The sequence below is a fragment of the Danio aesculapii genome, chromosome 8, assembly GCF_903798145.1.
Source record: "Danio aesculapii chromosome 8, fDanAes4.1, whole genome shotgun sequence".
Classification (NCBI taxonomy): Eukaryota; Metazoa; Chordata; class Actinopteri; order Cypriniformes; family Danionidae; genus Danio; species Danio aesculapii.
Genome location: NC_079442.1, coordinates 45828814 through 45846505, shown reverse-complemented (window position 1 = coordinate 45846505; position 17692 = coordinate 45828814). Strand labels below are relative to the sequence as shown.

Genomic DNA, 17692 nt, shown 5'->3' with positions numbered 1-17692 from the left:
ACAAGTGGGATGTGTATCCGAAATGTATAACAAAATGTACCCCAAGTAAACTATTTCAGATTTGCGAAAATGTCAACACAGGGTCATTGTGCATATGTAACCCTGTATACATTTCTAGAGAGCATGAATTATGCAGCCAGAGGTACGTCTGGATGAATTTCATCTTTAAAATGAACGCTACGGGGCGGTATGATGCAGCCGACGGTTTCTGATTCTTTTCGTGCTAGCAGCTGACTGCTTACCTCCATATGGTTGGCTTTTCTGGTGTTACCGGTTTGCCCAGTAGCTCGCCGCATACATTGGTGGACTTAGGACACGGAGCGAATTTGACTATGATGACGAGGTTCTAGTCCAACGAAGAATGGTTCCAGAAAGCAGGTAAAACAAAAGCAATATAAATAAATAAATAAACAACAGGCTGAAAACGTGGTGAAATCATGCAGCCGCAACAGCTTTTTTTTTTTTCTAGATTGCTTTTGACAACACTATCGGTTGGGCTTACGGATGGGGGAGGGTGGGCCAGTCAGTCAGTCAACACCAAGCTGGCTTGGTCGTCTTGAGTGTGAATATTGCTGCCTCTGGTGGACGAGAAGAGGACACGCAAGAGAAATTTGCGATCATCAAAGAGCATACACAGCGGCCTCTGGTGAATTTGCAAAAACAAAAACTGTGAGCAGAAGTACCTCCAGTTACGTATTTTGCTGTCCCCAGAAATGTAGACCTGGATACATATTGTATGGACGTGTTGTATGGACAACTTTACCGCAGTGGTCAGTTTGCTCGGTAGCTTACCTTGTACAGTCTTGTACTTGTGCTGAAGAGCACTCAAATTCAAGTCTGGTAAAGCAGTTTTACTAAAGAAATGTTAATTTTTTTACTCTGCTAACATCTGCTTTTAAAAACACTCTTAGTTGGTTTTAGGGAAAAGTTAAGCCAGTGGTTCACTGGATGATCTGTACGACAAGCTCTGCCGGACATTTATAAGAAGAATGTGTTTCTGAAATACATAACAAAACGTACCCCAAGAAACATTTCAGATTTGAAATAGTGGATTTGTGATCTGAAACATGCAGTGAAATATACCCAGATCAACATATTTTACATTTTGCAAAAATGTAGGCTGAAGCACATATTTCCAATGAGCCTGGGCTGGATTTAAGAAAATAGTTCATCTCAAAAAAAGAAAAAAAGGAAAATGTGCTGATAGTTTATTCACCCTCAGGCCAATAAAAGATGCATGTGACTTTTTTAATCTTTCAGTAGGACATTTTTTTAAACTGAAACCATGTGGTGATTCACTATGCTACCAGCAATTTGAGAGCCAATATATATATATATATATATATATATATATATATATATATATATATATATATATATATATATATATATATATATATATATATATATACAGACTACCAAAATTAATACCTGATCCAGATCTATACATCAATGTCTTATGAAGCTAAATAATAATTTTCTGCAAGAAATTGAAATTATTTACAACATTTGTATCTTTAATCCACAGCCTTGGTAAATGGTCTTAAGTGCGTTCACAACAATCTGGACATTTTATGAATCTCTCAGAACCACAGTTTAAGCTAAAAATCTTCTTTGTCAAAACTGTACAATTTTGGTGAAATATGAGAGCTGCTGATTTCAATCCTTGTTTCAATCCTGATTTTGTGCCTGTTATTGCACTATAATTGTTTTTATTATATTTTACCTTTCTGTTTTGTGGATCTCGAACTTTGTTGTATGTACAGCAGGAAAAAATAAGTATTTAACAAGTTACCATTTTCTCAGAAAACATATTTCTAAAGGTGCTGTTAAATTGAATTTTCACTGGATGTTGATAGCAACCAAAGGATTCCATAAAGAAAACAAAACTAATTAGTTTACTGATGAAGTTATGTGTAATAATATGAAATGATGCAAGGAGAATGTATTGAACACATGAAGAAAGAGAGGTGTAGAAAGGCAGTGAAAGCCCAGACAGCAGCTGAAATATCGCTGTGGTTCTTCAGCTTTGTCATTGTAAATGAATATCAGCTGCTTCAGGCCAACATCTACATTGTCAGGAGGATGAAGATGAAACCAGGGTGGACATTTCAGCAAGACAATGATCCAAAACACAGCCAAGGAAACTCTTAAATGCTTTCAGAGAAAGAAAATCAAGCTGAAGAATGGCCCAGCCAATCACCTGATCTGAATCCAATAGAAAATACTAGATCAGATTTGATAGATGAGATTTACAGAACCATCAGATTTTTATACTCTGTTGAAGTCTGTGAATAACACACACCTGAGCAATGCATGTGCATTGAAAAGCCTTTTATATAAAGTATTGAATACATTTCAGTAGCTCAGTACTTTCTCCTTCTGTCATTTTATTGTTATTACACACAACTAAATTTTCAGATTTTTATTTATTTATTTTATTTTTATGTTTGTATTGTTTGGGTTTTTACCAAAATTGCATGGTTCAATTCCCTGTCAACAGCTCCTTTAGAAATATTATTCCCAGGAAAGAACATGATGTGTTCAATACTTATTTTTCTTGCTGTAGTTCAAAATCTAAATGTTCAATAAAAGTAATAATAATTTACCTACATCTTAGATGAGGGTGAGTAACTTAACAGCAAACTTTCATTTTATGGCTTGTCAGAATTCAGAAAGTAACCTCGTGCAGAACAGACCAACAAATGAATTCTTCATACAAAATAAATACAAAAATGGAGGATAAACACTAAAACATACTGTAAATACCCCATGCTTACAGTTCTTCCAGTGCTTGATATCATTGTGTTCCCATCAGGCAGGGAAACAGATGGAGCAGCATTCCAAGCAGATCTCCAGACAGTCTGAAGATTGGCAGCAGTCTTCCAGTATCCCACAATCCAGCAGCGCAGAGCAAGAGTCCTCAGCGCAGCAGGCAAGACCCCCGCCGGCTGCTTCACCACAACAGCAGAGAGCATCACACTCTAGACCGCAGGCCAAACACTGAGCCACGGCCGAGCACCAGGACAGCACCTCGCAGAACAGACAGGCCAGTATACAGTGCGCACAGCAGTCTGAAACACACACACAACTTAATTACAACAAAAAAATTAGTGTTCCTGCACTAAAGTGTGAATTTAACAAATAATTGTCTTTTTTATTAAAGACCAGATCAAATGACCACATTTTATCTGTATGTAAGGTTTAATAATGGTCAACATTTTTTATGATATCTTTTCTTTTGATTTTTGATCATGCACTTAAACTTACGAGTGCTGTTTGCTCAAGCTACTTATTTAAAATAAGCATAAGCAACACAATTCTTGAGTTTTTTGGGGACAACTTAATTGTTTTACTAATAAGTAGGATGATTAATGAATAAGATGCTTCGTTCAATCAGCCAGAGATCGATATCGGCCGATAATGACTCGATTTCTTGACTCGATCGGTACTCGCCAATCTGGCTGATTTCATTAACCGATCAGTGTTTGTTTATAAGTTTACAAACAAAGGAAGATGCATGTGTGCTCATCAGTGGTGCTACAACACATCTGATTATACGTTTTATTGGTGCAACTCACAGGAGTCATGTGCTGCGTCCCAATTCGCATACTTATACTACACCCTAAAACTTTTTTGTGAAGGAAAAGTACACACTTTTGAGTGTGTAACAGAAGAGTATGCAAGCATTTGGGACATACTGCTACAAGTGCTATTTAACAGATTAAGAAAATTTATTTTACGGTATTTCCAATACGAATATTTCCTTCTGCTGAAAGTCTTATTTGTTTTATTTCAGCTTTAATAAAAGCAGTTTTTAAGGTCAATATCATTAGCCTCCTTAAGCAATATTTTCTTTCGATTGGCTACAGAACTAACCACTATTATACAATGACTTGCCTAATCACCATATACTGTAAAATGCGATTCGTTGACTTTTGTCGTGACAATTTTAAAATTCCACTACTGACTAAGAGACAAACATGTCCAATTATATTTAAAGATGATTTTATTCTCTTGCAAGAGGGTCAGAAAGTCATAGAGAAGCGCAGAGTGTGACTAGGAAGGGAGGGTTTTGTCCCGCTTAGATCAGTTATTCAAGGTTACATTACAGACCTGCTGTACTTTGAAAGTAACAAAAATACATCATATATCTCATGCTAGAAGATATCGTTAGACAGAAACACAATATTTCATAAACATCCAAGTTTGGTAAAAAATAATTTTTTAAACCTGTTGTCCTAAAAATAACAAGTTGATTTCACTTTTAAAAAGTCAGTAAATCCATTGACTTCACTTTTATAATTATGCACAGTTTGTTTGCTCAATAATCATAAGGCAACGAGTTTACTCTCTTTTTTTAAAAGTAAAGTCAACTAATCACTTATTTGCAGTGTACAGGGACTTAAAATTATTAGCCCTCCTGTGCAATATTTATTCTTTTAAAAATATTTCTCATGTGATATTTAAAGGATTAAGGACATTTTTAAACAGTATTTCCTATAATATTTTTTCTTCTGGAGAAAGTTTTATTTGTTTTATTTCGGTTTTATTTTATTCAAAATATTTGTTATCTGTAATCATTGTAGAAACATTTGTGCTGCTTAATATTGGTGGAAACCATTAGTTTTTTTTAAGATTCTTTGAATAATATAAAGGTCTTTATTTAATAGACAGTTCAAAACAAAAGCATTTATATGAATGGGAATATGTTGTCACCTTAAATATGTCTCTACTACCACTTTTGACTGATGTGATGCACCTTTTCTACGTTCATTTCTCACAAAAAAATCAATTATCCCCAGTTATCGAGTGGTTTGTTTACACAAAGAATACCTAATATTAGAAATGACAACAAATGTCATGGTGGCTCAGTGGATAGCACTGTCACCTCACAGCAAGAAGGTCACTGGTTTGAGTACCGGTTGGGTCAGCTCCGGGTACTCCGGTTTCCCCCACAGTCTTAAAGACATGCGCTATAGGTGAAATGAATTAACTAAATTGTCCGTAGTGTAGGAGTGTGACTGAGTGTGTATCTATGTTTCCCAGTACTAGGTTGCAGCTGGAAAGGCATCCGCTGTGTAAAAAATGTTCTGGATAAGTTGACGGTTCAATCCGCTGTGGACTGTCAAAGGAAAATGAATGAATGAATGAACAATGAAGAAAATGATATGACAACCAGTTACAGTAACATTATTTATATAGTAAAATAGTTTTTATTATTTTAAATGACAATGTTTTTAAGTCAAACGAGATTTTAAGTCAGTTTAAGTTCAAATGTAATTGAAATGTAATTAAGATGCAATTAAAATGTAAGGCAGTAGCTCATTAAAAACGTTGTACATGTATATTTGCAGTTATTTGTGTTTTCCAAACCCTGTTATGATCAAATTTTAAGATATGTATTTATTTTAAAATGCTCCAGTACTGTATACGAATATAGTACTATATAGTACTATATACCTTAGTAAATACGAAATGCTTCAAAACATTAGAAAAACTCTCACAAACTCATGCTATTATCAAAACATCAAGTAAAATGCTCTGTCAGTATTTAAAGTCACCGCTATCTTATGTGCAAGAATGGTCTGGCTAAGTGTGAGTTCATCAAACAGAGATGTGTGACCTAACGGAAAGAATTATCAAACGCTGACGTGAAGGAAGCATTAAACACATGAAGATAAATCTACAGGCCAGTCCTAGTGTCGCTGAAAGATAAGAGCCGGCCCTGTATTTACGAATAGCACTGTGGGTGGAGGCCGCTTTTCAAACATGACCCACATGCTCTAATAATACGTAAAAATATTGACATTAAAATCTGAGCATGGATTGAACCAATAGATGCAGTTAACATTTGTGTAAAATCTGTATTCTTTTGCAAATATTTGCAAAGTGATGTTTAAGAGAGCAAGAAAATTTTCAAAGTCTTTACTAGAATTTATATTTTTTATTTCTTTAGTCTTATTACTTTTAGTTTGGCTGGAATAAAAGCAGCTTTTATGTATATTTTTTACAATTTTATGCTCTGTATAAGGGCTGCACGATATTGGAAAGAATCTGACATTGCGATGTTTTGTTTTGCTGCAATATATTGCGACATGAATATAATTTCACCAGATGATTTGAATAGCTCTATTTTGAAAGATTTTATTAATTTAGATTGACTTGGATGATCAAGCCTGTTTCTATGAAGTGCATCTGCATACATTATAATAAATTCATTCATTCATATTCTTTCATATTCATTCATTCATATTCTTATCCATCATATGTTTTACGCAGCGGATGCCCTTCCAGCTGCAACCCATCACTGGGAAACATCCATACACATTAATTCACACGCATACACTACGAACAATTTTGCCTACCCAATTCACCTATACCATATGTCTTTGGACTGTGATGGAAACCGGAGCACCCAGATGAAACCCTCGCAAACACGGGGAGAACATGCAAACTCCACACAGAAATGCTAACTGACCCAGCCGAGGCTTTGAATCAGCAACATTCTTGCTGTGAGGCAATTGTGCTAATCACCATGTCACTGTGACGCCCTCATAATAAATTACAAGCAAAATTGAATAATAAAATAAGCAGAGCTTTATGGTTTTCTGGGTAGTCTAACAGTATTCAAGTACAGAAATTAAAATAACATGGTCATCATTGCATAAATAATAATAATATACAGTAATATACAATATACAGAATTGTTAGACACCCCCCCCCCCCTTTGATTTTTTTATTTATTTATATATATATTAATTTTTTTTTTTTTCAAAATTATGTTGAACAGAGCAAAGAAATTTTCACAGTATGTCTGATAATATTTTTTCTTCTGGAGTAAGTCTTGTTTTATTTCGGCTAGAATAAAAGCCGTTTTTAATTTTTTTTAAAATATTTTAAGGTCAATATTATTAGCCCCTTTAATCTATTTATTTTTGTCTATAGTCTACAGAACAAACCATCCTTATACAATAACTTGCCTAATTACCCTAACCTGCCTAGTTAACCTCATTAACCTAGTTAAGCCTTTAAATGTCACTTTATAGAAGTGTCTTGAAAAATATCTAGTCAAATATTACTTACTGTCATCATGGCAAAGATAAAATAAATCAGTTGTTAGAAATAAGTTATTAAAACTATTATGTTTAGAAATGTGTTGAAAAAAATCTTCTCTCTGTTAAACAGAAATTGGGGAAAAAAAACAGGGGGCTAATAATTCTGACTTCAACTGTGTGTGTGTATATATATATATACACTTTTATATATACTTTAATAAATGATCTAATCCTGTGATGTGACTGTTGCGGATACACACATTGCGATATCAATGCTCAAATGATATATTGTTCAGCTCTAGTCTGTATTATTTGCCCCATTATTATCGAGCCCCCTTAATGTTTTTTTAATTCAACCTATCAAATCACTGTTATCCAATAACTTGCCTAATTATACTAACTTGCCTAGTTACCACAATAACTGATGAAATGAAAAAAATCTCGAAAACAAATCTTTTAATTTATGTTACTTTAACTAATATTAATCAGTTAATCAGGTTTTAACTATTTTTTTTTGTTATATAAAGTTTAGCTTAATATTATTAGTCAGTTTGACTGATGTAAGTTGAGATGACTTATTATAATTCTTGTTTTTAGTTTGGCTGGAATAAAAGCCGTTTTTATATTTTTTTTTAACAGTTTTGTGGTCTATATTATTAGCTCCCTTCAGATTTATTTTTGATAAGATTTTTTGTACAAACCACTGTTTTCCAATAACTTGTCTAATTATACTAACTTGCCTACACTGTTAAAAAGTTACGTGACAAAAGTCATGAAAACAAAGATTTTTTTAATCTAAGAAAACTAGTTACTTAAATTTTTTTTTTTATATTTGTAACAAATATAAATCAGTTAATAGAATTTCAACTACATTTTCGTAGTTATACAAAGTTTAACTTAATATTTTTAGTCAGATTACTGTGTGGAGTTTGAATGTTCTCGCCGTGTTGGCGTGGGTTTCCTCAGGGTGCTCCAGTTTCCCCCACAGTCCAAACACATGCGCTTTAGGTGAATTGGGTGAGCTATATTGGCCGTAGTGTATGAGTGGGTGAATGAGTGTGTAAGGGTGTTTCCCAGTACTGAGTTGCGGCTGAAAGGGTATCAGCTGCGTAAAACATAAGTTGGCGGTTCATTCCACTGTGGTAACCCCTGATAAATAAAGGAACTAAGCCGAAGGAAAATGAATGAATGAATGATGTTAGTTGAGTTGACTATAAAAGCTCCTTGGATTGAACAAAAAAAAATTGTAGGCAGCAAGATTTTTTTAAAGTGTAGTTACACAACAACCTAGTTAAGTACACTGTATAAAATGATATGACAAAAAGTGATGAAAACTAATTTTTTGTGTTACTTTAACTAATATTAATCAGTTAATTTGGCTTCAACTTATTTTTTATTTATTTATTTTTTGTTATAGAAAGTTTAACTTAATATTTTTCTTTGATGTAAGTTGAGTTGACTATAAAAGTTCCTTTGATTAAACAAAATAAATGTCACTTTAAGCTGAAAACTAGTATCTTGTAGAATAACCGGTTAAATATTATGTAAAAGAAAAGAAATTAGGGTAACATTTTAAAATAATGGTCCATTAGTTAATGTTAAAGTTAGTATTAGTAATACATTTATTACAGTATTTTAACTACATTAAGTACATTAACTAATGTTAACAAGCAAAACTTTTAATAATGATCTTAATAATGCATTAGTTCATGTTGGACTATAATTAATAAATGCTTTACAAGATTATTCATACTTAGTTAATGTTTGTAAATTAACTAGTGGACCATTATTTTAAACTGTTATTGAAATTAGTTATTAAAATTAATATGTTTAAAAATGAGTTGAACAAAAAATTCTCTCTGTTAAAAAACATTTGGGAAATATTTCTCAAAGAATTAAAATTTTACAGGAGGGCTAATAATTTTGACTGTACACTGCTTTTCTTACCGTCTCCAGCCACTCTCTGAATCTGAGACGCATCGCCGTTGAAACTCTGCTGGCTCTGCGAGGTGGAGGACATTTGTTTTCTGGGAGGGTGTTGGTGTCCGTTGCATTTTGCATGTGGGTTGCATTTCTGTTGTGCTGTAGGACGAGATGTCGAAACTCGTGAAGAAGCAGGAGGTGAACAGGTCACAGCGCACCCATTGACTGCTGGAGAAGTGCCATTGGGAATACAGGGCTTCACTGAAATGTGGTAAATTGACATTATTATATATTAAAGTTCAGAAACTGCTGCATTTTAATGCATCACAATTTGTGAAGTATATACATATCCATCTAATTCAAACGCTTCCAGGCCAACCAACATGGGTTATTATCATGCTCAAACATTTTTTTTGTTCTCTATCCTTTATTTGACCTAATGTACTAAGCAGAAACTCAAACCTAGTGTCCAATTACACTCCTTTTTAGATGGCGTGGACAGAAGCTGCTCAAGGAAACAGTCTTTATCATTATGGAGCCATCTGACAGTCATGTAACAATACATGACTGATGTGGAGGTTTATAGAGGAAGTGTGATTGATGGCCAATGGCTTTAAAGGTAATGGAATACAGGCGTTTAAATAATATTTTTTGTCTGTATATACTTTCATATCTTTGATAGCATGTGGCGTCCCCTGGTGGATTGGAGGTATTATGCATTTATGGAAGGATCAGCTATGTGTATATTTTAACTTATATGTTGTATGCTGCCACCTGCTTTTGACAGGATTTTATTATAGAAAGATATAAAAGTATGTGAGAAACACAAGCCAGTTGTAAACAGGAGGGAATGGAAAAATATAGGAGAATCCTAAAAAAAAAACCAAGAGGATTGACAAGTATATGAATATATGAAAAACATTAATTATAATTCATTATATTTTTGATGCATACAAATATAATTACCATTGCCTTTGTCTATTTTGTGTGAAATTGTAGGTATATGATCAGGAAGCAGTAAAGCATCATCACTGGTTGTAACACCATCTATCAGGGACTCGTTGCTTCCGCTTTGAACAGTCTCAGTCAGGACAGGACCTGTCAGACACATAATAAAAATCTAAATGACATTTTGCTTTCATACTATTTATTAGGTCTTGATATTGAAGGATAATGCATAAATTGTTTGATATATGATATGCGAATTACGAATTCATATTTGCAACATTTTTTTTTTACAACCAACATATGTTTCATATTATTTCATTGTGAGAAAAGGCATCATAACAACTTCTGATATTTTAAATTTTGCCTAAATTTTTAACTGTTGCATAAAACAATTCAGACATTTTATCAATTTAATGGAAAATAAATAAAATAAACATCAACACCAATTGGCTCCACTGCAGTTATATCAACCTGAAAACATTAAGAACAACCAGGGAACAAAAACACTTGAAACAGGGTGGAGATACTGCTGTGTCTCACAGCTTTTGTGACGTGACTAAATTGCTTGATCATATTTCATCATCCATACTAAAATTGTTACAGATTTATAAACAAGAAAACTAGCATGGCCATTCTGCTTGGTTTCAGAGATGTATAGGGTTTTTACGAGTGCTGGAAATCCTTTAAAAATACTTTTCTAATTTTATTCTAGTGTTTTCAAGATTTGAAAAGTGCTTAGATTGTGGATTAAGTGCTTGACACTGCTTAAATAATGTATTATGTTGCTTTCATAATAATTTGTTACTGAATAAGAATAATAAGTCTCGGGTGGGTCAGTTGGCATTTTTGTGTGGAGTTTGCATGTTCTCTCTGTGTTCGCGTGGGTTTCCTCTGGGTGCTCCGGTTTCCCCCACAGTCCAAAGACACGCGCTATAGGTGAATTGGGTAAGCTAAATTGTCCGTAGTGTATGAGTGTATGTCCTGGTCATCTAGGTTGGGGGTTGAGCATTGGGCTAACGACACACCTCGTTAAAAAATTGATGTTACGAAACACTAACATGGTGCTGCTAAATATCAACTTCCATATAAACAGTCCTGGGGGTAAGTAAGTATAGAAATGATAATGAATTATTTTGATAAGATAAATATTTTTGCTTTAGCGTAAAATGAAAACTCTGAAGTTAATGCATATTCTTGTGGCCTAATCTGGCAGTCTTTTTTACATTTAAGATGTAAGTAATTACATTTAAGAGAGTAAATGTCAATATCATGTTGGGTTTGGGGCAAACATGCCATCACAATGTATACTTAGAATACAATTCTACAACAGAATACTATTATAAATAGCATCTAATATGTTATAGTATAAAGTATGTTTATGCATGTAAATATGTAAATTGCCACACTTGTAAGGTGTTGGAAATTTTTGAAAATTAATCTGGAAGTGCTTAAATTTGACTTTGAAAAATATGTAAGAACCCTGCATATAACTAGACATATTGCCTGATGTTCTGTAAGGTCTTTCAGATGGTGTGCTAATGACAGCCACATGGAGATAAATAAAACAACAACATTGCAATATTTTATTTATCTGTGATGCATATTACGATAGTGAGTATAATGTAACCAGATGAAATGGATAGCACTATTTATTTTTTACTTTTTTAATCATCAATTTAGGTTGATTGAGATGACTTTGTAGGGGTGTGCATCTGCCAATATATATATATATATATATATATATATATATATATATATATATATATATATATATATATATATATTTAATATAATATAATATAATAATATAATATATATATATATTTATATAAAACGATCAAAGATACAAATGATCCAACAGGGTTTATGTTATCTTGGATAATCAGGTACACAAAATGAATAAATGCCATAATAAATGCCATATATATATGCCATGAAAAAAGGCTTTGTGTAGGCTTTTATTTTACAGTACTGTAAAAATACTCAAAAAATCTCTGTCAATATTCCCAAACAATTAATTCTATTTGATTTACCAAAGTCACACAAGTGGCAATTTCACATCCGTCAGAGACGTCACATCCATAACGAAAAAAATGTCAATATAGTGGGCGACGCAGTGGCGCAGTAGGTAGTGCTGTCGCCTCACAGCAAGAAGGTCGCTGGTTCAAGCCTCGGCTGGGTCAGTTGGCGTTTCTGTGTGGAGTTTGCATGTTCTTCCTGCGTTCGCGTGGGTTTCCTCCGGGTGCTCCGGTTTCCCCCACAGTCCAAAGGCATGTGGTATAGGTGAATTGGGTAGGCTAAATTGTCTGTAGTGTATGAGTGTGAATGAGTGTGTGTGGATGTTTCCCAGAGATGGGTTGCATCCACTGCGTAAAACCAATGCTGGATAAGTTGGCGGTTCATTCCGCTGTGGCAACCCCAGATTAATAAAGGGACTAAGCTGAAAAGAAAATGAATGAGTGAATGTTCTATAGTGAGATAACTCTTATCTTTTTTATTAGCATTGTTTCTTTTGGGTTGTGCAGTTTAATTCACAGAATTTCTACAAAGTATGTTGTAGACTGCAAACTCATAAACTTTTTTGGTCACATCCATAACCCATCTTTATTTTCTTCATTTAAAGTACAAAACATGTTTACAGATTGATATTTTTCTGGGCCCTTAACTCTGTGATTAGTTGTTTTGGAAAATATAACAAATGTTTCAATATAATGTTAACATGTACTTTCTCTTTGAATATACAGTATGTTTTAAGTTTTTGCTGCAAATGTCACATCCATAACGCTGGAATTGCTCAAATATAATCTAAAAATATATTACACAGCCCTATTTATTCAAAGTAAATGAAGCATAAAAGCTCAATATGCTCAAATTTGCTTCTTAAACATCTGTAAACATCTCACCTGTGTTTTCAGGTTTGCCGGTGGCCTGCGGTTGTGTTGTGTGAACAAGACTGTCCTGCCCTCCATCCTGCTGTTGGACATCCATGGCTTCTGTCTCCATTTGAGACGCTTGACTCGAACTCTGAAAACACATGCAGAAGGAACTCAGATGCATGAAATCAGCCTGGCTGTTTGTGGGGTAGGGGTCATAATGAAATCCTCTAACATGGTGACTTTTATCTTCTAAAACAAAAAACAGAATGAGAAAGAAAATCTGACTTAAAGTGCACAAAAGATGTTTGTCTGCTGCTTGGAACGGACCTGAAGTGGTTTGGGAAGATGACTAATATGACTAACATCCTGCTGAGTCAAACTAAATTGACAATATCATCAAAGCCCAGGAGTCATAATAAACATTTTAGATAGTTGTTTGCTGTTTTAAGGATCTGCCCGTGTTTTACCTGTAGGGTTTTATTGTTCTGTCTCCAGTTAAAAGCTTGTCCCCGTCTGACCCTGTTTTTGAGTCAGCTTATATGTCCACCTTTCCCGTTACAGATTAGTTTTTTCATATTTTATTGAATCTGCTTGCATTTTAATCTTTGTTTTATTACATTTTAACCTGTTTTATCAATACACCAAGACTAATTCCATGTCCATGTACACCCATAAAAGTGCTTCTGAATCTGACTTAAGTCAATGCAGTCTCTCCAAAGCTGATTAGATCTGAAAAAACATTTTCAAGCAGTACTTCATCCAATTAAAAATCTTTCATTTCAGTTTAATATTATTTGTTTTTTATTTGTAATATATATGAGCAATTCCATGCAAATGTCAACCTTGCCATGAAAAAAATGACGTTTTCACCAAAATATGGAAATTTTCCATAGTTTTTCAGAAGTTTTTTGTGTAAGCAAGTACTTTAGAAATACTCAAAAATGTATCTGTCATTGTTTTCAAACTATTATATGATATTTGCAAAAGTCACACAAGTGGCAATTTCACATCAGTCACATCCATAACGGAGAGGTGTCACATCCATAATGACACTTTTTCCTCGTAAATGCAAAAAAATAAAATAAAATCAATCATGTTTGTTCTATTCACCTTATTCTCCGCGTACGAGTGGGCGCAGCCATTTGAGTCATTTTGGCTCGAAACTTCCGGTCTCATTCACTTCCATTCATTTTTAAACGTTAAAAACAGCTCGTTTTGCTGCTTGGTGTTGCAAACTGATATTTTCTTATTATATTATTTTACTTTGCCTGTATTGTAATGCAAACACTTGTTTATAGAGTAAGTAGTTTGACTGTTTTTTGCCATTTATTATTCCTAGTCATTTCTTCCATAGGCAACTGAATCAGAAGTTCTAAAACAGTCGCAAAAACGTGCACACTTCCGCATTGAAGAATAAGGTCAATAGTGAGCCGACTTTTATCCTTTTGATTAGCATTATTTCTTTTGGGTTGTGCAGTTTAATTCACAGAATTTCTACAAAGTATGTTGTAGACCGTTAACTCGCAGACTTTTTTGGTCACATCCATAACGCATGTTTATTTTCCACATTTAAAGTACAAAACATTTACAAATTGTTATTTTTCTGATCCCATAACATAATGTTAACATATACTTTCTGTATGAATTTATTTTTTACATTTTTATTGCAAATGTCACATCCAATAACGCTGGAACTGCTCCTATATATTTTTTGCCATAATATATTTTTATTTAAATTTTCAGTTTGTACACATTGAAATGCAGTACAACATTTCACATGCATTTTTTTTACAACAATAACCTTGCTGCAAATTATAGAAAATAAAAGGATATATATATATATATATATATATATATATATATATATATATATATATATATATATATCATATAAGTAAATATATGTCGTAAGTAAATATATGTATCATATAAGTAAATATATATTGTCCATAGCAAAACTACACATTGTTTTGGCATAAAGCAAGCTGAGGTCTATAAATACATGTTCGCTTTTACTATAGTTTGAGTTCTCTGGGTAAAAGCCCAGCAAAAAAGCTTTGGGTCGAGGAGGATTGGTTTTAAAATGATCTTTTCACTTATGACTCTTACCTCTTTCCAAAATAATTAAATCTTTGTACACTGCCAAACACAGTGAAACAAGTGTTCTGTAGCTTCCAAACATTTTGTGCAAATATCTGGTATATTTTTATTATATTCATGTAATTCTACTGGCGTTACATATGTCCGCATTATCCATTTATATTGTATAAGTTTAAGTCGTGAATTTATAGACTAAAGATAGAGTATGAGTCTTAGTACAAGCTTCTTCCCAGTCCTCATCCGAATCTTCAGACTGTAAATCTTCCTTCCACGCATTCAACCTATATGAGTTTTAGAATGAGTTCATTGTCGGCAAACCATAAAACTCAGATTTGATACCTTTTCTCAGATTATCGTTTATCATCATGTTGAATATGGGGGTCGATTAAGATCTTAATCTTGATTTGCTTTAACAAAACTTCTTAATTGAAGGTATTTGAACAAATGTTTTCTATTGATATTAAATTTAAGCCTCAACTCATCAAAAGACATCATTCTATCTGAATCCGTCAAATAAAGATCTCGAATGGTTTCAAGTCCTTTCAACTCCCACAGTTTGAATGTTGCATCTGATCTTCAAGTAATATATATTATGTTTAAAAGATAGTTAAATATAAATGTTTTTGATTAAGAACTCAACTAAGGTATATTTGTTTTGACCAGTGTAAAAATGTAAGGTTACTCACACCGGCCAGTGCATGCATATTAAACAGAAGCTAAAAATTGTAATCACCTGCCCCACAGCTTTAGGTGCATCATGGGAAATGGTTTAGAGTTAGTTTATGTGTTATATTGGTTAAAATACATGGGTTGTTTTGTTATAAACTTTATGGATTTGAGTTGGTTTCTGTGATTTTAAGACCAATATTTAATTTATTTATAATATATTGTGCACCATCACCATCAACGAGGGTAGTGTGTAAAGGAAGCACCCTGGTGGGATGGTTCTGTTAAGGGCTGTTTATGTTCTGAGCTGCCTCTTACCAGCTTATTCTACAGAGACACTCAGGGCTGTGCGGTGTATGGGACGCTAGTGTTCTCCTCGTTAATGTGCTGATAAGTGTCAAGTTATGCGTAGGCCCACACGGAATTTGCACGCACATATATGCGCAGATTTCTGCAGATATTCATCACTGAGTCTGTTTATTTACTTGTGTAAATGTGTGTACATTTATATTTATTCAGTTTTTTAATTATTTTCAGTAATATTATTGACTTTTATGAAAACGTTCATATGATTTATGTACGATACAGTTTGTAAAGTAATATTTTCTGTTTTTTAGTAGATATATGTGAGACTTGCTTTGTTTACTAATTAAGTTGCTCTAATTGGATTTGCATTGTAAACATTAAATAACAGTTTAAAAGGGTTTTTTTTATTTAAAATATTAAGTTTTTAGTTACGATATTCCCAAAAATCATTCCACATAATTCTGCATATTTTTACAAGATTCTGAGCAGAAATAGCTCTAGTTATGCATCATAAATGCTAGCACCATGCTAGCCATTGAGATTATTCAAACAGTTAAGTTAGGTTGTAGTAGATCCAGTTGCCCACGTACAGCAATATGCTCTTTACTTTCATGGTTTTAAAAAATATATAGTTTAAGGCAAAAGATTTATTTTTTAGATCAATTTAGATGTGAAATAATTTCCCTACTTTTTGTTTTAATTGGTTGAATGAACATTTTATGGGAATTGTTTTGATTAAATTTTTGTTCTATTTGTTCTAAATTTATGTTCTAAAAGAAATTCTATTTCTTCTTGTTAAGAACGAAAATAGATTTTAAATTAATTGAATTTCTTCAATAAAACAAACATTCTTTGTACCAGGTTATATAAAATTGTTCTCATGGAGTTGTTCACGGCAAATTAGTCATTTTTCATTGGGCCAAGTGATAAAATTTAGATGTGAACCTTTAATCAAATTTTTTTAATTGGATGAATCAAAGTTGTAAAAGTACAAATTTGTCTATAAGTACATATTCTGTTCAGCAGATTGCTTTATAAACTTTTATTCATTCACATGGTTACTTTATGATAATTATAATAACATTAGGAACATTATGCATGCACTCAAAAAATAATTTTCTGGTGTTCAAACTACTTATTCAAAATTAGCTGAACCAATACAATTCGTGAGGCTTTTTTTAGTACAACTTAATTGTTTTAGGTTCAATCTACTTAAATTTGAGTTAACTTAATCGATTTGTGCTGGGACAACAAGAAGCAATTGTGTGAAACCCTGCATTTTTACAATGTATAATACATCAAATAACACAAGATAACAAATTTTAGAAGTTACATAAAAAATTATATGAATTCAAAATGAATATCATAATGTAAATATGAAACTACTGAATGTAAGCAGTGCTTAATAGTTCCACATAGCGCTATAACAGTGTCGTTAATGTAAAACTAACTGTCTCGTGAAAATATAAACACATTTTGGATGTAAGTAAAAGATTACAGTTTGAAGTTAAAATGTTATATTTTGTTTCCCAGTTTACCACGCGTTATATTAATTAAATAAATAAAGTCTGTAACTGTACATAACAGTTACATCTGCACGTGAACTCGCGCTATACGAACGTTACTGAACTAAACTTTCTCATGACTTGACTCTCAATTTCTATTGAACTTAAATGACCACAGCGTGAAGACGCAACGTTAAGCGAAGTCTTACCTTAACTCGAATAACTCCAGTCTTGTACCGAGGATTTTAAAACTCACTTTAATGCAGAATGAATGTGTGTGTGTAATGTCCGTCAGGGAGAGCGAGCCGCA

At 33.1% G+C, this 17692-nt stretch overlaps 1 protein-coding gene across 2 annotated transcripts; it reads right to left on the bottom strand.

Annotated features, from left to right (window-relative positions):
* Positions 1-2365: 2365 nt before the first annotated feature.
* On the bottom strand, positions 2366-17692 carry zgc:113363 (uncharacterized protein LOC791449 homolog). Of its 2 annotated transcripts, XM_056464066.1 has the most exons (5): positions 17592-17692; positions 12833-12953; positions 9948-10079; positions 9006-9242; positions 2368-3074 (listed from the first exon to the last, which is right to left on the bottom strand). In XM_056464066.1, exons 2-5 carry the CDS (start codon positions 12930-12932, stop codon positions 2815-2817), a joined length of 729 nt encoding a protein of 242 aa, XP_056320041.1. In that variant the 5' UTR covers positions 12933-12953; positions 17592-17692; the 3' UTR covers positions 2368-2814. The 2 variants fall into 2 exon arrangements, with proteins under 2 accessions (XP_056320042.1, XP_056320041.1); XM_056464067.1 differs by lacking the exon at positions 9948-10079 and having other exon boundaries at positions 2366-3074.